Raw genomic sequence first — 22063 nt, forward strand, 5'->3', positions numbered from 1 at the left:
TGTGGATTTATCTACAACGTCTGCTGGAAGTTTGTTCCAAGCATCTACTACTCTTTCAGTAAAATAATATTTTCTCATGTTGCTTTTGATCTTTCCCCCAACTAACTTCAGATTGTGTCCCCTTGTTCTTGTGTTCACTTTCCTATTAAAAACACTTCCCTCCTGGACCTTATTTAACCCTTTAACATATTTAAATGTTTCAATCATGTCCCCCCTTTTCCTACTGTCCTCCAGACTATGCAGATTGAGTTCATTAAGTCTTTCCTGATAAGTTTTATGCTTAAGACCTTCCACCATTCTTATAGCCCGTCTTTGGACCCGTTCAATTTTGTCAATATCTTTTTGTAGGTGAGGTCTCCAGAACTGAACACAGTATTGCAAATGTGGTCTCACCAGCGCTCTATATAAGGGGATCACAATCTCCCTCTTCCTGCTTGTTATACCTCTAGCTATGCAGCCAAGCATCCTACTTGCTTTCCCTACCACCTGACTGCACTGTTCACCCATTTTGAGACTGTCAGAAATCACTACCCCTAAATCCTTCTTCTCTGAAGTTTTTGCTAACACAGAACTTCAGAAGAGAAGGATTTAGGGGTAGTGATTTCTGACAGTCTCAAAATGGGTGAACAGTGCAGTCAGGCGGTAGAAAATAAGTAGCTGGATTTTCAAAATTCGGTTTTGTTCACTGCACATGTGTTTGTTTATGCAGATTCACAGCAAAACAAACTCCAAAATATTCAGTTGGGTTTGGTGGTTGGGTTTCTGTTCTATTGTAATATGGCTTACATTATTCCTCATTGATTAAATTTTGGTACGTAATGAACATGCATCAGGAAAACAGAGGAAAAATTAAAGAATGGCGAAGAAGATAAAAGATCCCTCTGTATATTTTTTAGCCAACCCTGGCATTATGAAGTCCATCAGCTGTGGTTTGTTGCACTTTTGTTCAAATTTGTATAGTTAGCCCTTATTTAACTACTACTCGTTCAGCAATTATTTGAACATACTCTTGAGTGAAACCTACTGTAGGACCAAAGGAGGGGCCATCACAATGTTTCTACGATCACGTGATTGCTGTTTGCAACATTTGCTTCTGGCGTTTGACAAGCAGTCAATGGGGAAGCTGGTCTAGATTATACAAAGAAACTGGGGGGAAAAGGTAGATCATACTCATCTCAGACAGTTGCATAAACTGGTTATAAACAATGACATTATATAGTTGTCCAAACAATTCACTGGAACATGTGTAAAGATGATAATTTGCCAGTAAAAATGGTGGGAACATAGAGCTGAAAAAGTAATTGAAAATGAATAGCTTAAAGTTTTGTGTGATTTCTGAATGTGAACTAATGTGAACTAATAAAGATTTGGCTAACAATACAATAGACCTGATTGCAATTGAAAATTGTGCATAATTAATATGGCAATACCAGGAAATAATATAATAGAGGACAGAGATTTGGAGAAGATCACAAAGTATCAAGATCTGAAAATCAAAATTGAAATAGTTGGTTGCCAAAAGGCAACCAAGTGATATTGTGCATAATGACGGCGTGGGATTCGCTTAATAACAGCAACTGGAAGTGCTGTTGCTAAACAGGGCGGTCATGAGACCTCATACTTTACAACTGCTTCACTTAACAACTGTCTTGCTTAGCAATGGAGTTTCTGGTCATAAATTGAAGACTACCCGTATGTTGTTTTATTGCTGGGGCTGGTTTCAATTGTATTGTATTTTATTTCTTTGCATGTTCTGCACTTAGAAGTAAATACACACTACATAAGAATTACTACTAAGAATACTACCACTATTGCTGTGCAGCTCAATTCCTTAACATTCCAATCTTTAAAAGCATAAATAATTCTACAAAGGCCATATGAGCATTAAAAACTTGCATAAACACCACAGTGTAAATGCACTACTCACTGGGCAAAAAGCTCAGGATTATGGTATTATGGGCTATTACTGGGCTTAACTATACCCGTGCTGAAAATGTGTGCTATTTATGTGAAACTCAGAAATGATACAATTCAGGCAATTTTAAGAATATCGATGTGGTTTGACTGAGGAATCAGACAGGCTAGATGGAATCCTCGGTGGGCCAATATCTCTACTCATCATTAGAACATGAGTTTTGCAATTGATTTCCGTTTATACAACAGAATTATCAAAGCACAAAGTATCACTTCATATCATGCATTTTCCCAAAGAACAGTTCAGATCTTTAAATGAGTTCTGTAACAAATGCACAACTTTTGCTAGGCCAAGGATTATACAGGTTTTTTAACAGTAGCTTGGAGGCTGTAACTGAAAGATCACACAAATATTAAGACTTTATGGGAGTATATGAAAGTATGATTAATACTGCTACTTTTAATTATTTAGCACACTTTTCGACAGATGCAAATACAATTACTGTACATTAACACCCAGCCCTCCCTTCTGAGTTGTTTCTAAATTAAGTCAGACATATATGAGTAAAGTTTATCCTCGACTTTCTTTTCCCAAGTTTAAGCATACAGCCAATAAGAATAGTATTGTGTATAAACTGACTCCAAATTAAGAGGTTAAAAATATCCAACTTAATCAAAATAGTTTAAATTAGTCTGAAGCCACAGCGATATTCAGCCCTTGAAAGCCTTGGGAGTAGCCCTCAGAGCAGAGGTCTTCAAACTTGGCAACTTTAAGACTCGTTGACTTCAATTTCCAGAATTTTCAAGCCAGCTGCTGGCTGGAGAATTCTGGGAATTGAAGTCCACGAGTCTTAAAGTTGCCAAGTTTGAAGACCTCTGCCTTAGAGATTTCTAAAAATTGCTATTAAATTGTTATTTCTAAATGACAACAAAAGAATACAATGCAACCTATAAAGCCCTCCATGGCTCCAGACCAGATTATCTCAGGGACCGCCTTCTGCTGCACGAATCCCAGCGACCAGTTAGGTCCCACAGAGTGGGCCTTCTCCGGGTCTCGTCAACTAAACAATGTCGTTTGGCGGGGCCCAGGGGAAGAGCCTTCTCTGTGGCGGCCCCGGCCCTCTGGAACCAACTCCCCCCGGAGATTAGAACTGCCCCCACCCTCCTCGCCTTTCGTAAGCTCCTTAAAACCCACCTCTGCCGTCAGGCATGGGGGAACTGAGATACTCTTTCCCCCTAGGCCGTTACAATTTATGCATGGTATGTTTGTTTGTAGGTATGATTGGTTTTAAAATAAGGGTTTTTTAGTTGTTGTAGTATTGGATTTACATGCTGTTTTTATTATTGTTGTTAGCCGCCCCGAGTCTACGGAGAGGGGCGGCATACAAATCCAATAAATAAATAAATAACTAAAGATCTGTAGAGATTCTCAGTCATCGAGGTTGTGGTTGTCCTAAAGGTACTTTTCAGGAGGCAACTGGACTTTAGTTTAGTTTCATTAGTATGTAAACAAAATGAAATAAAGTTTAGGTTTTATTAGCACCTCAATTAGCTACTTGGAGATCTAGCCACGTCCTGTTAAATGTAAACAAACAAAATGACTGAACTCCAGTTTTGGGGATTGGGAGCGAATGTGGTGCAGAGTTAAAGGTTTGGGACTAAGACCAGGTTGAAGGCCCTGCTTTCAGAACTCTGTCACATTCACTGGTTAACTTTGGATGGTTATTTTCTCTACCTTGAACTATTTGCCAGGGTTATCATTGGGAAGAAAACAGGGGAGGCCTTGAGTTCCTGGAGAAAAGGCAGGGCAGAAATCTAAGGTAAATAGAGGGTGATTGTAGAAGTGGATTAACTCAAGAGCCACAGGAGAAATGAAAATAAAATACAGAACTATCTTCCACAACCATGGAAGGATGAATTGCTAGAGCCTTTGCAAAGGAATGAAGGGCTTTCCTAAGAGAGGAAAAATGTCACTTCATATTATGCATTAATATAAATGGAGTTGAGTGTTAATTCAAAGATTTGCATACAAGTTTCAAGACCAAAAAACATATCAAGATATTAATAGCTGCACAAACAGCATAGCGTTGAAACCTGGCTATTTTATGCAAATATATTTTTCTGTATTATATCTCCCACCCCGAAGCTGTCAGCCTGGCTGATTCACTTTCAGGCAATGTCATTTTAGCCATGCTAATTTTTCCAAGTACAGTAGAACCCCGACTTACGAGACTAATTGGTTCCGGAAGGAGGCTCGTAAGTCGGAACGCTCGTATGACGAAACATTGTTTCCCATAGGAAACAATGTAAAGTCAATTAATCCGTGCAACAACAAAAAAAAACCGCTGCCGCCGAACGCGGAAGTTAGCATTCGGCTTCAGGAGACAGCTGCGAAGCGGCGCGGGTGTTTTAAAACGTGGCAGCCGGCCTGGGGGGTTCGGGGGGTTCCCCCCAAGCCCCCCAGGCCGGCTGCCACGTTTTAAAACATGCGCGCCGCTTCGCAGCTGTCTCCTGAAGCCAAACGCTAACTTCCGCGTTCGGCTTCAGGAGACAGATGCGAAGCGGCGCGCGTGTTTTAAAACGTGGCAGCCGGCCTGGGGGGCTCGGGGGGAACCCCCCGAACCCCCCAGGCCGGCTGCCACGTTTTAAAACACCCGCGCCGCTTCGCAGCTGTCTCCTGAAGCCGAACGCGGAAGTTAGCGTTCGGCTTCAGGAGACAGCTGCGAAGCGGCGCGCGTGTTTTAAAAGGTTGCAGCCGGCCTGGGGGGCTTGCCAGAACCCCCCTGAGCCCCCCAGGCCGGCTGCAACCTTTTAAAACACGCGGGATACGAGCGCCAAGGAGCTGTCTCCTGAAGCCGAACGCGGAAGTTAGCGTTCGGCTTCAGGAGACAGCTCCTTGGCGCTCGTATCCCGAATGTGAGCTCGGGAGGCGAACAAAAATGTCGCTCCCCTCCCAGCTCTTATCTCGAGTAGCTCGTAAGTAGAGCTGCTCGTATGTCGAGGTTCCACTGTATGCTTATTCATTTTCATTCATATCTTATTGTATGGTCAGTAGCTGAGCTCAAATATTCACCACTGGAGCACTTTAGTGGTTACATATTTAAACAGTTTGCAAGCGGCTCATTCTCTAGTCTTGATCAGATTTTGCAAGCTAAACTTTTAGATGCATTTTCCTATCCACCGTACATCTCTTTTATATACCTGTATTCATTAATTTAAATTTACAACAACCATTTACTTCTTGAAGTAAATATTGGTTCCAGATCACTGGGTACCAGGTTCTTAAAAACTCTGTTCAAGCTCCTGGAAGTAAAGCTCTATCTGTCCACCACTTCCTATCTAAAAAGGGAGGCAGAATAAACTAACAGTGTACTACAACAGTACCTCTGTTGCTATGCTAGGTACCAACAGAAATGAGCCAGGAGTAAAATTCAAAATTTTTACCTAGCGATTCCGTGGGCAGGACTTGGTGGGCGTGGCAGGGAAAGGATACTGCAAAATCTCCATTTCCTCCCAACTCCAGGGGAAGGTACTGCAAAATCCCCATTCCCACCACACTCTGGCTGGGCCCACTCTGGGGCCAGCCAGCAATGGCTACTCAAAATTTCTGCTACTAGTTCTCCAGAACCTGCTGAATTTCATCCCTGAACTGAGCCCAACTCCTACCCTTCAGAGAATTTCCTTAGAGTTAATAACCTGATCCTACGTAGCTTCTGCTCCGGCAATCTCACACTACTCACAAGAGCCTACAAAACTTTTGCCAGACCCATCCTTGAATACAGCTCATCTGTCTGGAACCCATACCACATCTCGGACATCAACACCCTTGAAAACATCCAAAGATATTTCACCAGAAGAGCCCTTCACTCCTCCACTCGAAACAGAATACCCTACGAAAATAGACTAACAATCCTGGGTTTAGAAAGCTTAGAACTACGGCGCGTAAAACACGATTTAAATATTGCCCACAAGATCATATGCTGCAACATCCTACCGGTCAATGACTACTTCAGCTTCAACCGCAACAACACAAGAGCATGCAACAGATTCAAATTTAATATTAACCGCTCCAAACTTGACTGTAAAAAATATGACTTTAACAATCGAGTTGTCGAAGCGTGGAACTCATTACCGGACTCAATAGTGTCAACCCCTAATCCCCAACATTTCTCCCTTAGACTATCCAAGATTGACCTCTCCAGGTTCCTAAGAGGTCAGTAAGGGGCGTACATAAGTGCACTAGTGTGCCTTTCGTCCCCTGTCCAACTGTCTTTCCTTTATCTCATATATCATATATATTCTCTTCCATATGTATTGTGTATTGGACAAATGAATAAATGAATAAGTGAATGAATGAATGAATGAATGAATGAATGAATAAATAAATAAATAAGTCCGTGACACATTCTTGACCTAGTCTCTGCTATGCTGGTTCCTCTGATTACATACTAAAGGACCCAGCTTACAACTCCTCTTTAGTCACCAGTAAGCTGTCATGTACATGCATACAGATCCTACTGCACTCATGTTGCTTCCTCCATCTACGCTTCTTACTTGCTGTTTCTCCAGCCAAATTTTCCTGATACCTTCTCAAGCCTCCTTGCCAATATATCACTTCTACTGCTTGCATCAATACTTTCCTTCCGTCTCCTAGGCCCCCCCCCCCCAAATTGGGGCATCAACTACAAAGCCCCCGTGTCATCTCCCTGGCGCCTCTGCAAGTCCCCGTTTAGCAACTGCCTCATTTATTGACGGTTTGTGGTTAACAGCGGGGCTGAAAAAATAACTTTGTGGCCCATCCTAATCTTTATGACCTTTGCAGGTTTGTAATGCAAAGGAGAGCTGAAGTAAAATAATAAGCACAGCTAGTTTCACGTAGCTACCACTTCACTTAATGACCAAGTTGTTTGTCCCAATTATGGTCATGAAATTTGTGTTTGCAAAGATTCAAACTCAATCGATTTACTGCATGTTAATAACGGGGCAAGAGGAGAGAAACAGTTTTCACCAATGGCAGTAGGTTTTTTACGTCTGTCAGTTTAGTTCAATGATATGAATAGCAAAAAGTCATAAAAATGTCATTGTCTCTATGAAATTATTTTCAGCTGGCTGCCTCTTTCCTTCCATTTAAAAAAAAAAATCCTTATACAATACAATACTGTACTCTACAGGCAAACATTAGTGACAGCATCGGCTTTATTTGTTTGCCTTAGGCAGAAATTTAAGTGGGGATAGCCATTTTGTGGAGCTTGTACACAATTTTATAAAGCTCCTGAGAAGCAAATCTACAATTATGAGAAGAGCATCAACATAAAAAAGCAATTGGATCCAACAAACAAGACACTTCATACTCGTTTTAATAGGAAATTCCGGCCTCTGCCTCTCTTAGTTATCGTTTCTTTCAGTGTGTCATTTCTACCATTCTTTGGACAAAATACCATCACCGTGATAGAGATCAAAATAGCTCAGGAACTATATGTACTAGAGGTTTTCAGGTTCTGGCGGCTGCTACCTCGTAATTAAACTATACATATGGACATCATATTTAGAAATGGCAATAAACAGAAGGAAAGGAAATGGATTTTATTCTGATTGTTGTTGCCGACTATAGGGGGTGGGCTTACCTCTGTTTCGTGGCCATGAATCAGGCTGTTTGAAGACACATTTCCACGATTAGGGCATGGGGTGAGGTATCATCAATATGCCGATGATACCCAGTTATACATCGTCACCCCATGTCTAGTCAACGAAGCAGTGGAAGTGATGTGCTGGTGCCTGGAGGCTGTTGGGGCCTGGATGGGTGTCAACAAATTCAAACTCAACCCAGACAAGACGGAGTGACTGTGGGTCTTGCCTCCCAAGGACAATTCTATCTGTCCATCCATTACCCTGGGGGGAGAATCACTGACCCCCTCCGAGAGGGTTCGCAACTTGGGCGTCCCCCTCGATCCACAGCTCATATTAGAGAAACATTTTTCAGCTGTGTCGAAGGGGGCGTTCGCCCAGGTTCGCCTGGTGCACCAGTTGCAACCCTATTTGGACCGGGAGTCACTGCTCACTATCACTCATGCCCTTATCACCTCGAGGCTTGGCTACTGTAATGCTCTCTACATGGGGCTATCTTTGAAAAGTGTTCGGAAACTTCAGATCGTGCAGAATGCAGCTGCGAGAGCAGTCATGGGCTTTCCCAAATATGCCCATGTTACACCAACACTCCGCAGTCTGCATTGGTTGCCGATCAGTTTCCGGTCACAATTCAAAGTGTTGGTTATGACCTATAAAGCCCTTCATGGCACCGGACCAGATTATCTCAGGGACCGCCTTCTGCTGCACGAATCCCAGCGACCAGTTAGGTCCCACAGGGTGGGTCTTGGCGGGACTCAGGAGAAGAGCCTTCTCTGTGGCGGCCCCGGCCCTCTGGAACCAACTCCCCCCAGAGATTAGAATTGCCCCCACCCTCCTTGCCTTTTGTAAGCTGCTTAAAACCCACCTCTGCCGCCAGGCATAGGGGAATTGAGATACTCTTTCCCCCTCGGTCTTTACAATTTTATGCATGGTATGTCTGTATGTACGTTTGGTTTTTATAATAATGGGTTTTTAACTGTTTTTAGTATTGGATTATTATTATATGCTGTTTTATTATTGCTATTAGCCGCCCCGAGTCTCCGGAGAGGGGCGGCATACAAATCCAAGAAAAAGAAAAAAAGTCTAGCATGATATTGGGCTGTTGCCTCCCCATTTAAGTGGTACCTATTTATCTATTTGCATTTGCATGGTTTTGAACTGCTAGGTGGGCAGGAGCTGGGAGAAGAAAGCCCGCCGCCCCGATGCACAAGCCATGAATCTGGGCTGTCAGTTTTGTAGCTGACAGGCTCAGTATTTTAACTGTTGAGTTATCACACCACCCACTTGTCCAACTCCTTCAGGAGAAAGAGGGGTCTCCAAATGTCTATCAAATACAGAAGTTGCCTTTTCCAATTAAAAATAATGCTTAAAATAAATTATGTTCATGCAGTATATTCAGTACACGATGAAAAACAACCTTTCAGCTTTAACTTTGGTTCCTTTCATTTCAAATTCTTTTTTATACTTCATATAAACCGTATTTTCTAGTATCTTTCTCTAAATATTTTTATATATTATGTTGCTTTTGTTTTTAGACAGCAATTTTCCTTTTGAGCATTATTTTCCTGATCTATTTTTCCATACAGTATATCTTTTCAGTGCAAATATGTATTACATAATTGGGAGAAGTGAAATTGCAGAGTTCACATAGCTTTAAAAGTATGGTAAATAAAGTTACATAGAAACATAGAAGTCTGACGGCAGAAAAAGACCTCATGGTCCATCTAGTCTGCCCTTATACTATTTTCTGTATTTTATCTTAGGATGGATATATGTTTATCCCAGGCATGTTTAAATTCAGTTACTGTGGATTTATCTACCACGTCTGCTGGAAGTTTGTTCCAAGGATCTACTACTCTTTCAGTAAAATAATATTTTCTCATGTTGCTTTTGATCTTTCCCCCAACTAACTTCAGATTGTGTCCCCTTGTCCTTGTGTTCACTTTCCTATTAAAAACACTTCCCTCCTGGACCTTATTTAACCCTTTAATATATTTAAATGTTTCGATCATGTCCCCCCTTTTCCTTCTGTCCTCCAGACTATACAGATTGAGTTCATTAAGTCTTTCCTGATACGTTTTATGCTTAAGACCTTCCACCATTCTTGTAGCCCGTCTTTGGATTTCAAATTAAAATGAGAATAAATCTCTTTCCCCATCTTTCTTTTTAAATTTCCTTCCAGAATATAGAAAGACAGAGCACATAAATCTAGCCATGAGGCGTTTTGTCACTGAATGTTCAAATTTTTAGAAACTTTTTTCCAAAACTTTTATTTTGCTCTAAAATGAATTTTAGCACAGTGTTTCTTTAAAAAAGAAGCACAGGTTTAAAATTCTTTTGTCTATTCTTAGTTTTTCCTCAAATAAGACAAGAAGACTTTCCAAACTTTTTTTCAGTAATCATCTATGTTAACATTTTAAATTAGCTCTCAATATAGCAACAGATTAACTGGATGAAAAGAAGCTGTCTGTTGTCATTTAGATTTTTAAGCTGATAAAGTTCCTAAGAGGAACAAAACAAATCTTATTTAAATCACTGTCCTTGGTTGGGTGGTCTTCCCCTAGATCTGAAATGCATAAAAAAAAAATAATAGCAAGTTCGGATTAACTAAGATGCTAGGGTTTTTACAAAGGAAAAAACAAGGAAACAAGCTCATTTCTACATTAAATCATTTTTAATGAAAACCAAGAAATGAAAACTTATTTAAGTATAATGATAACACTTGATAAGTCACTAATTGCATGCCTGCTGCATAGCTATGTTCTTAGATGCACTTTAACTAAAGGAACTCAAGATTGAATCAAAGTGTCTTCAATACCCATAAATTCTTTTATGTTATATAATATTTATATTTTGCTAACAGCTTTTAAAGCTTCAGTTTCAAGACTTAGGAATCAAATAGTTGCAATTTAGCAAACTATGGGTGATTGTGAATTGGTTGTGGCCAGTTTAAAAAGAATATTTATTATTTCATTTTCATTAAATATTTTTTCCAAAAGCACAAGACAGAATACATAACATTTTGTCCCAATTTTCTATCATCCTTGAGATAACAAAAAAATAAAACAGAATGGATATTCCAAAATCTCCCAGAGAGCTTCCATGGCTGAGGATAGACATGGATCCCCATGGTTCAGGTCCAGTTACTCAATTATTACACCACACTGGTGACAATATTTATGAAATATAAATCAGATCAATATTTTGACATTAATGTGGCAGTGGAGCCTTTATTCTTGCTCAGTCCTCTCAATTCAAAAGTTGAAAGGAGTACAAATTGGTGAAAACCACAAAAAAGGAGACCCTTTCTCGAAAGTTTGGAACCCAACTGAATTAATATAATCCCAGCTATAATTTATTTATTTATTGGATTTGTATGCCGCACCTCTCCGGAGACTCGGGGCGGCATACAAATCCAAAGCAGAAGCATTTTAAAGAACTGAAATGAGCTGCTACTGAAATCTCTAAAGCTAATCTATTTATCCACATTTCTAGATCAAAGATAGTTATTTCTTACAAGGTGTACATTGAATGAAAAGAGGAGAGAAAGGACATTTCTGGAAATGTAAATGTTATGGGGACAAGGAAACGATTTCATATTGTTTATACAATATGGAAAATATATAGGAAGTCCTCGATTTACAACCACAATTGATCCCAAAAGTTTTATAGCAAAAGGAGACAGTTAAGAGAATTTTGGCCCATTTTACATCCTTTTAGTTCTTAGGTGAATCACCATAGTTGATAAATTAGTAACATGGTTGTTAAGTGAACAAAGCTTCCCCACTGATTTTGTGTATCAGAAGGTTGCAACAGGTAACCAAATGACCTCAGGACACTGTAATTGTCATAAATATGATCCAGATGCCAAGCATTTGAATTTATTTATTTATTTATTGATTGATTGATTGGATTTGTATGCCGCCCCTCTCCATGGATTCGTAATTGTGATTATGTGACCATGGGGACGCTGCAACAATCATGTGAAATATAGTTATAGGTCACTTTATTGTAACTTTCAACATTCACTAAATCATCGTCATCATCATAATTTTTAATGACCCCATAAACCCGTGGAGAGTGAAGTCTGGGCATCTGAATGGAGCTGAGTGTTTATTGACTGGATCCCCTTCCCGTCACCAATGTGGAGTTATATTCAGTAGACATATTCTCAAAGTGCCCAGAGAGAGAAATATCTACCTCTACCTAGGATCGAACTCAGAGCCTGAATTGTGAGATGACACCTCCACCTGTAGGCCACCGCACCACTCTTTAAAACATTCACTAAATGAACTGTTGTAAATTGAGGACTACCTGTATAAATTTGTTATATATATAGAAAGATATACAAGAATACATTTCCTATGCTTTCACAAGGTAGAATGCAGACCAGAATATTTCCGGGACCGCCTTCTGCCGCACGAATCCCAGCGACCGGTTAGGTCCCACAGAGTTGGCCTTCTCCGGGTCCCGTCGACTAAACAGTGTCGTTTGGCGGGACCCAGGAGAAGAGCCTTCTCTGTGGCGGCCCCGACCCTCTAGAACCAGCTCCCCCCCGGAGATCAGAACTGCCCCACCCTTCTTGCCTTTCGTAAAGTTCTTAAGACCCATCTCTGCCGTCAGGCATGGGGGAACTGAGACATCTCCCCCAGGCCTATATAGTTTATACATGGTATGTTTGTGTGTATGCTTGCTTTTAATAATGGGGTTGTTAGTGTTTTTTAAATTATTAGATTTGTTCTTACATTGTCTTTGTTATTGTTGTGAGACGCCCCAAATCTAATAAATCTAATAAATCTAATAAATAAATAAATAAATAAATAAATAAATAAATAAATAAATAAATAAATAAATAAATAAATAAATAAATAAGCACTGAACTAAAAGGATGTTCAAACTGTTCTATCTGGAACATTTATAACTTTTGAAGGACAATCCTCACAGCCCTCATAATTGTTTCTGCCTTACTGCGTAATTTTTCCCCTTTAATTATTTGAGTGCAATGAGATTTAAACTCCAGGACAGCTGTTTTTGTTTTATATAAGCAAAGAGCAGGTACAGAACGTTTGTTTCTCATATTTGTAATCTAGATCAAAGGTTATTCTAAGCAAGAAAGGGGCAATTTACAAGGAAGCAAAAGTACAGGGATTTTCTGCAATAAGGAGGGGAATACATGGGAATATATTTCAGAAAATATCTTAAATATATTTAAATATATTTAATATTATATAAATGAAAACTGAATCCTAATCTTACAAACATTCCCGTTTATATGTTTTACAGGAGTTTTTTTTTTAAGGATCCTTTAAAATGTCCATTGGAGAAAGGTCCACAGCTAGGTCTGTAGCAGCTTCATGCTCAGTGTTATTTAATACAAATTAAATACTATATTCTAGCATTGACAACAGGATCATTAAGCAAAACAAATAAGAGGAATGTACATTTCAAGATATGCCTGTAACAATCCTTTCCATCATTTATTCATATACATTATATGAGCATTTGCACATTGGAAGGCATTAATTTGCAGTCATTTTCCAAATACTTTCCTCTATATGATTAAAAGATAAATCTGGGGGGGAAATCCCAAAGCTGACCCATGAAGCACATTGACATATTCAATTCTTGTAACAAGAATCATAAATTTCTACACATGCCTTCAAATTCTTTTAGCAGCCCATTCTTATAACAATGTTTTTCTAGATGGCCTATTACAGCTGGCCTCCATATATCACCTTTCCCGATGCTAAGACTCAAGATGAAAAGTCCAAAATCTGCTTGCAGTTTTATAAGCTAGAATTAATTACACCTACCTCAATGAAATTATTTATTTAACATTTAGGATACATTTCTTCAAAGTAGTCGATGTGTGGTGGCTGGAGTATGTCGAGAGCGGAGAGTACCTAGGAAATAATATGGAAGTTGATTTATTACGAAAGCCTCATTTTACAAAAGAAAATGAATGAACAAAGGAAAAATATCTTCAGTTTGCAACGGTATCTTTGATGGTGGGAAGGGTGATCTAAAGTTTGGAAATCTGAGACAGAAACTCACCAATGGAAAGAGGATTGCTGATATTTTATCACAGCAGATTCAAGGATTTAATAAGGTCAATGTTTAGATTCCAACACACACACACACACCAGGCTATGTTTGTTTAGTTACTTATTATATTATCTAATATATTATTTATTGTAATATATTAGATGTACTGTATTATTATGTATTATCAAATGTATTATCTAATATAATAAATACACTTTTTCAAATGAAATGCTCAATTGAATTCACAAAATCTAAGACTGTTGAAGCAAAGTAAAAACACAGTTAACTTTCAGAGAAAATTTCAGATAAATCCTCAAAACAATTCAGGTAAAACTCCACATCTTCCCACCCATCCACCCTTCTATCACTTTTATTGTCCTCCTTAATTTAATTATTCATTTAACTGCTCATGATATTAGACATTACAATTTTTATTGATTGTTTCCCAGTATGATTTGATTGCTTATTTGTACCCTATGACTATCATTAAGTGTTGTACCATATGATTCCTGATGAATATATCTTGTCTTTTTGCATACACTACACCAAAGACAAATTCCTGGTGTGTCCAATCATACTTGGCCAATAAAAAATTCTATTCTATTCTATTTTCTATGTTGAAAAAGTATAGGTTACAAGTAATAATGGTTTGTTAAAATAATTTGAAATAAAATTATTTAAGGCTTTAAAAATTAGAATTGGTCTTAGAAACACACTGGGAAACACAGGTAGCATTAATATCTGTATCTCATGAATCAACAAAATCAGCTCCGGAATTGACAGTGTGGTAAATGAGTAGGCAAGTTTGAAGCTTTTGATTAATCTTCACTGCCAAAATGCTACAATACATGTATGATATGAGAGTGCCACATCAAACATTAGGTACGTCCACTCCATACTGGAAAAAACTGAACAACTGAAATTCTGGTGAATTTCTTGAATTTTAACGGTTTCACATTCTTTTTATATTATAGCTCTAGTGAAAAATTAATCCAAATCCATCATTAGGAAGGTAGAGTCAGCTGCTAAAGAAATCTCCAATTGCTGGTTAGACTATGTATATGAGAGATAGAACATTTTGCTTGATTGGTCAAATTAACACAGTAAGCTTTCATCTATTCTCCTTATTTGGTAAAGGCAAGGTAGTGCTTAAAAAGAGGGGACTGCCTAGCCATTCCAAATGTCCCTCTCACAACCATCTCTGAATGTTGGAAAAATCCTGTATTCTAGGATGAGTAGGTAATAAGTAACTAATTGTCCTGATTATATTTGGAATTCGAGATTCGACTACTGTTACGCTCTCTACATGGGGCTACCTTTGAAAAGTCTTCGGAAACTTCAGATCGTGCAGAATGCAGTTGCGAGAGCAATCATGGGCTTCCCAAGGTGTGCCCATGTTACACCAACACTCCGCAGTCTGCATTGGTTGCCGATCAATTTCCGGTCACAATTCAAAGTGTTGGTCTTGACCTATAAAGCCCTTCATGGCATCGGACCAGAATATCTCTGGGACCGCCTTCTGCTGCACGAATCCCAGCGACCGATTAGGTCCCACAGAGTTGGCCTTCTCCGGGTCCCATCGACTAAACAATGTCGTTTGGTGGGTCCCAGGGGAAGAGCCTTCTCTGTGGTGGCCCCGACCCTTTGGAACCAGCTAGCCCCTGAGATTAGAACTGCCCCCACCCTCCTTGCCTTCCGCAAACTCCTTAAAACCCACCTCTGCCGTCAGGCATGGGGGAACTGAAATATCTTCCCCAGGCCTATACTGTTTATGTATGGTATGTTGTGTGCATGTTTTTTTTTAATTATGGGTTTTTAGCTTTCTAATTATTTAATTTATATTATATATTGTTTTCTGTTGCTGTTGTGAGCCGCCCCGAGTCTGCGGAGAGGGGCGGCATACAAATTTAATAAATAAATAAATAAATAATAAATTCTTGAATATGGAATTATGGATTCATTGGTGCTTTCCCTTGCATTTCAGGCATTCCTGTTTCCTAATAATAACTTGCAGATGTTAGTGATCTAACATCATTGCTTTAAAAAAAATGTATTTTGGCATTGGCACGGCTTTTAAAAAATTATTTCCAGATTTGGGGAAGAAAGATCCAAAATATTTTTCTTTTTTATGGCTGGGCTTGGTAGAAGGAATAAGAAGTTTCTTAAACAAGGTTCACGAATGTGCGAACTGACTAAAATGACTTATGAAATCCAAAACAGAGATAAAACGGTCTTCTACAGCGCTTGGGATCAATGGTACAAATGGATAAAACGATTCAAATACAGTAAAGGAAACAAAATAAACAAATCCAAAAACACAAATAACTCATCCCAAATAGGAGAAATATTATATTTCAGATAATAGATATAGCAAAAAATGAATATATTTTTTCTTGATTGATAATTATCTGATAAATTGTGAAAAATAATTAAGATATACAAATGTATATAACAAATTCTGAAAGGTCGCAGTTTTAGCAGTCAACAGTACAGTTGACAACTCGTTTTGTGTATGTGTGTGTAATGTTTTGTTAGTTTCATGTTTTTGTTGTTTGTTGGTTTTTCTTTAATGTATTAAACTAATAAAGATTATTTTGATTTAAAAAGAAGAAGAAAGGGCTGTAAAGCACTATGGAGATGTATATGACACCAGTATTGGTCTTGCTATTTAGGATTAGCCCCTTGACAACCATTCACAAATAATACTTGTCCATTATAAGTGCTTTCCAAATATCTATTCTGATTCTAAAGCAGGCCAACCAGAACTCTAGGTTTTGCACTTAAATATTCCCTAACCTTGTCAAAATCCAATCAAGTAAAATCACTAGCTGTATTTTAGTTCTAGTTTACAAAGAAAGATTTCTCCTTATTTAGAATATATCATAGTTGGTTTTTAAAAACAACATTAGGATATTTTGGTTATTTTTACCACAAAACAGCCATATAACATAATTATTGAATTGCCTTGGCATTTCTTACAAAAACCCTTAATCTTCCTCGTTCAGAAGAACATGGTTATTTTTTATTTGCCCAAAATGCATGTGATACCAGCATCATGATCCTATCATGTTTTTCAGTCGCCTTGTTTTTTAAATTTCTGTGTCAACTTATCAGAACTGATAGAGAGGAAGGCAACATTCCAGATTACTCAAATCCTATTCTTGAAAAATCAACAGACAAGTCCAGAGAATAAAAGATAATTGAATGCTGGACAGAACTTGACCAGAAGGAATTATATTTGTTTCTTTTAAGAAACCAACATCTTTAGAAGCAATGTAAAACATTTATTTAACAAAATACAAAACACATATTCATTTTCAAGTTAAAAACCACAAAAGCCAAGTTGTGTTGTTGTTGTTGTTGTTGTTGTTATTTATTTATTTATTCATTTATTCATTCATTTATTCATTCATTCATTCAATCATTCATTCATTCCATTTTTATGCCGCCCTTCTCCTTAGACTCAAGGTGGCTTACAGCATGTTAGCAATAGCACTTTTTAACAGAGCCAGCCTATTGCCCCCACAATCCGGGTCCTGATTTTACCCACCTCGGAAGGATGGAAGGCTGAGTCAACCTTGAGCCGGTTATATACAACTTTTATATTTTCTTTCCTTTAATGTGTTAAAGGAATATAATATTAATATAATTAATATTAATTAATTGATATTAAAATTATTAATTATTTAAAATTTATATTGTTATATAATTGATGGTTAAATATTTAATATTATTAAATTATGCAATTTTAATAACTATTTATTTATTTATTTATTTGTTTGTTTGTTTGTTTTGTCAAGTACATATTGGTGGTATGCAAAGATAAAATAATATTCATATACATGATACTAGTAAAAAGAAGCTAATTAATGTTAGAGGAATATAACATTAATATAATTAATATGTTCTTAAAACATATGAAGAATAGTTGCGGGAACTGGGTGTATCTATAGTAGTTTAAGAAAAAGGACTGCTCTGTTCCAATATTTGAGGGGCTAAGAGTTAAATGTTAAAAGGGCAATGCAGAAGGTGTGGTAAGAGTAGCTTTGCCTTCCAGGTTAGGTTTCAAAGGCAAAGCAGCTCCTGCACCGCCCTTTTAACACTTAACCCTTCATTGCCTGTTCTCTGGCTTACTGCTGATTTCTCCCCCTTCCTTTTAAAACTTTTTTTTACCAGGAAATATAGAAACTGTCAAACACAATATATGGCTCATTATCCTGTTTTGAGTTAAAGAGGCCATTGCAAAAAGGGAGAAGGCAGGAGAAATGCTGCTTTGCCTAGGTCAGTTTGGAAACAGCTGCTCCACATCGTCCAGTTTAAAAAATGCTTATAATATTGAATTCTGCAGATCTCCGGAAGGTAAGCAAGGCATTTTGATGGGTGGAACAGTGAGGCAAAGCTGGTCCAGTCTTCCCAGAGACCCAGCAGGGCAGGGATTGGAGGTGGGGGGGAAGAGCTAGGTGAGCGTGCTTTGGTATCTCTGCAAAGTTATGAAGCCACCTGATCATTCAGAAGTGCAAATGACCGGATAACTTTTGTAAATTTTTTATCTTCGAATCATGATTGTACATGGCTTTTAGGACAGTGTTTCCCAATCTTAGCAACTGGAAGATATTTGGACTTCAACTCCCAGAATTCCCCAGGCACCGAATGCTGGCTGGGGAATTCTGGGAGTTGAAGTCCAGATATCTTCAAGTTGCCAAGGTTGGGAAACATTGTTTTAGGAGGTCAGTTGTCACAAAATTATCTGTTGTACCTCGTTTTTTTTTAAATCAAAGAAAAACTTTTGTGCTGCTAACAAAGTTCATTTAATATACAATTGCAAATGATTTGCATCCTAGTAAGCCAAAGCTTATACTAATAACTTTAGAACCATAATAATAATAATAAAAAATGGATCTCTGTTAAATGTTAAGGCCAGATAACTTCTAACATCCTGTTTTCTTTTCACGGTTTTATTCTGAGATCAACTTCAAAGAATGATCCTCGGGCAAAGAAAACATCAAAACTGACCTGCATCTGCAATGTTTAGAATCTGATCATTTCAAACCATCACTAATCAGAGACAGAGATGGGAGGTTGTGAATACAAATTCACATTTAAGCTATCCAGTTTCATTCTCCACAATGCCTGCATAATTGCTTTTAAAAGTTGTTTTCATCAGCTGTTTATACATTCTCCAGAGCCATTAACATACCAGCATATCAGGTTTCTGGAGCCAAAATATGACTATAAATTAACAGCATTGAAGTAAAACGAGTTGTGCCATTTTTTTTAATAGTACAGTACACCACATGACAGGCCTGTCTTAATTTTGCTCCAAATTTCAATGAACAACAATCTGAATCGGCTTTAAAGAAACAAAGAAAGTACAACGCGTTATACTTTGAATTATTTATTTCTTGGATTTGTTGCAGAAAATATTGCCATTAATGAGAATTAAAAGTTCACATACATTCTTAGTCCTTATGAAATTAAGACAGATCTGGAATTAGTCCCTCTGTAACGCAAAAGCTGCAGGATAAAGCTTCCCTTAGGCCTCTTTTGAGTTTATAGCTTAAATCAGACCTGAACTAGCCTTCCTGCCCCAGTGCTCACTATCTGAAAAGCTATACTAGAGGTAAATCAATTCTTTAATGTTCATCTCAAACAGACTTAATTTTTGCTTTCAAACGAAATACTTGCACCAGATTGTACTTTTAGATTCTTGGAAATATTTTGCCCAAAGGGAAAAGAGGGAAAGGGATTAGGTTATAAAACATCACAATTTTTATGCTGGGAGATTCTGGAATGAATAACTTGAATTTAGTCTGTGGGTCCTGGGAAATATTCATACAGGACTACTGGAAGTACTGGCTCTGCTTGATTCTTAACCTGCTCCAATTTAGATGCTTGAATCATGTCTGCATTACATCACATCAGCCCCCCCCCCCCCCATCCATCCATCCATCCATCCATCCATCCATCCATTTATTGGATTTGTATGCCGCCTCTCCAAGGACTAGGGCTGCCTTTTTTTAGCTTTTCTTAGTTCCATTGTTACTGTTTTCCTTCCTCTCTAGACACATTAGGGGTGGCACAGCAGGTAGAGTGCTGTACTGCAAGCCACTGAAGCTGACAGTAGATCTGTAGGTCAGCGGTTCAAGTCTCATCACCGGCTCAAGGTTGACTCAGCCTTCCATCCTTCCGAGGTGGGTAAAATGAGGACCCGGATTGAGGGGGCAATATGCTGGCTCTGTTAAAAAGTGCTATTGCTAACATGTTGTAAGCCGCCCTGACACGTGAGGTTCACTGCAGTTCATTCCTTTCATCCACAAGCTATGGCTTAGGGCAACATGCAAGCCCACTATTGATTCTTTACTGTCCTAGAAAGTAAAGGAATCAGTTCAGATATACAGTGAACCCTCGAGTTTCGCGTCCTCAAGGATCGCGAAAGGGCTATTTCGCGAGTTTTCAACCCGGAAGTAAACTCCACCATCTGCGCATGCGTGCCCTTCCACGCATGCGTAGATGGTGGAGTTTCCCCGCCGGGCAGAGGCTTCCCTGGGTCTTCCCCCTCTTGCCCCCGTAAGACCCCAGCGGCGGCGCGAGCAACGGCGTGGGCGGGCGGGCGGCACGCGCGGGGACACCCCAGCTCGGCTCCCCAGCTGGGAAGTGGCCCCAGCAACAGCGTGGGCGGGCGGGCGGTGCCCGCGCGCTTGGGGACATCGCAGCTCCGCTCCCCAACTGGGGAGCCGAGTTAGGGAGTCCCCACCGTGCGCGCGTTGCTGGGGAAAGCGCGCGCGCTTGGGGAATCCCTAGCTCCGCTTCCCAGCTGGGGAGCGGAGCTGCGATGTCCCCAAGCGCGCGCGCTTTCCCCAGCAACGCGCGCGCGGTGGGGACTCCCTAGCTCCGCTCCCCAGCTGGGAAGCGGCCCCAGCAACAGCGTGGGCGGGCGGGCGGTGCCCGCACGCTTGGGGACATCGCAGCTCCGCTCCCCAGCTGGGGAGCCGAGCTAGGGAGTCCCCACCGCGCGCGCGTTGCTGGGGAAAGCGCGCGCGCTTGGGGAATCCCTAGCTCCGCTTCCCAGCTGGGGAGCAGAGCTGCGATGTCCCCAAGCGCGCGCGCTTTCCCCAGCAACGCGCGCGCGGTGGGGACTCCCTAGCTCGGCTCCCCAGCTGGGAAGCGGCCCCAGCAACAGCGTGAGCAACGGGGTGGGCGGGCGCGAGCAACGGGGTGGGCGGGCGAAGGGCAGGCGGCAGTGGAAGCAAAAACACCATCTGCGCACGCGCAGATGGTGTTTTTACTTCCGCACCGCTACTTCGCTAAAAATCGATCATCGCGTGGGGTCCTGGAACGGAACCCTCGCGATGATCGAGGGTTCACTGTAATGTGCTGTTTGTATACATTTCCTTGGGGGCATTGAGTTGTTTATCTTGTGAATAGGTGTACTGCAACATACGGTAGAAAGTGGATTCAACTGGATTTAGATTTTAAATGCCTCCATAATTCTAAAAAAAAAGAGCTTTCTTTCCACTGATAACATATAATTTACTCAGAAATTGCTGTCTGTTTTTCTAATGCCTATGAATATTTGTCACATGTTAGGGTAACCTTTGGTTAGAATGCTAGAAAATGCAATGAAAATATATGAACCACTCACATTGTCATGCTTAAAAAAACACAACATCTTCAATTCACGGAAGACCCTTTTGCAAGAGACCAGATTTTGGAAGACGTTGGGCATCTTTTTGAGTGCAACTCTCTTTCCATCTCGTGGATCGGTTACTGACCTACAGGAAAACAAGAATAAACATAAATTTTATTTTAAGGAACTTACATCCTTACAAAGAGAAAAGACAGATGAAAGCATTTCCTTAAATAAATCCACATATTTAGAGTCAGGCAAAAGAGCCTTGCTGCTTTTTATTGTTTCCATTCAATGAATTCCAACTGTGCTTCGGATATATCACTACCCTGCCTGTTATTGGGCTACAGAATTTCTGTACACTCAGATTCTACAGTTCTGTGTTAGCAAAACACTTTGCCTCCAGTGTACAATGTTCTTTATTCTGCAATTAGTAAAGGGCAATATCTGATACATACCATATTTGCCCTGGGATACTTTCCCCACTGAATCCATTGTTCTTAATGAGTGTTTTTTTTTGCCAGGAACTGGAAGTAAATACCAATTTCTGGCAAAAAACAAAAAAATGGGGGGGGGGGGCAATCCTGGAAACAGCAAAGGCCAGCCCGCGAAGCCTCTGCAAGTAAAAACAGGCTCCCAATCTCTGTTTTCATCTGGGATAGGCTCCTGCAACCCTCTGCCAGCTAAAACGGAGCCTGGGAGGGTTGCAGGAGGCTGTTCCAACTGAAAATGGAGATTGGGAGCACGTTTTCGCTAGCAGAGCACTTGGCCCTTCACAGGTGTCCCTGACACGAGTGGTATCAAACTGCTCCTCCACAGCCATGTCCACCCAGTTCCCCCTTCTCCCCAGGT

General features: G+C 39.8%; 1 protein-coding gene across 2 annotated transcripts in view; it reads right to left on the reverse strand.

Moving 5' to 3' along the window:
- Positions 1-22063, reverse strand: part of NLK (nemo like kinase) — a 152082-nt gene that overhangs the window by 51044 nt on the left and 78975 nt on the right. For both annotated transcript variants that reach the window (XM_070735249.1, XM_070735250.1), the window contains exons 2-3: positions 21227-21356; positions 13387-13442 (exon numbers count right to left, since the gene is read on the reverse strand). In XM_070735249.1, coding sequence (XP_070591350.1) covers positions 13387-13442; positions 21227-21356 — 186 coding nt within the window. The remainder of the gene's footprint in view (positions 1-13386; positions 13443-21226; positions 21357-22063) is intronic.

This window comes from Erythrolamprus reginae, chromosome 1 (assembly GCF_031021105.1).
Source record: "Erythrolamprus reginae isolate rEryReg1 chromosome 1, rEryReg1.hap1, whole genome shotgun sequence".
In the NCBI taxonomy this organism is placed as follows: Eukaryota; Metazoa; Chordata; class Lepidosauria; order Squamata; family Dipsadidae; genus Erythrolamprus; species Erythrolamprus reginae.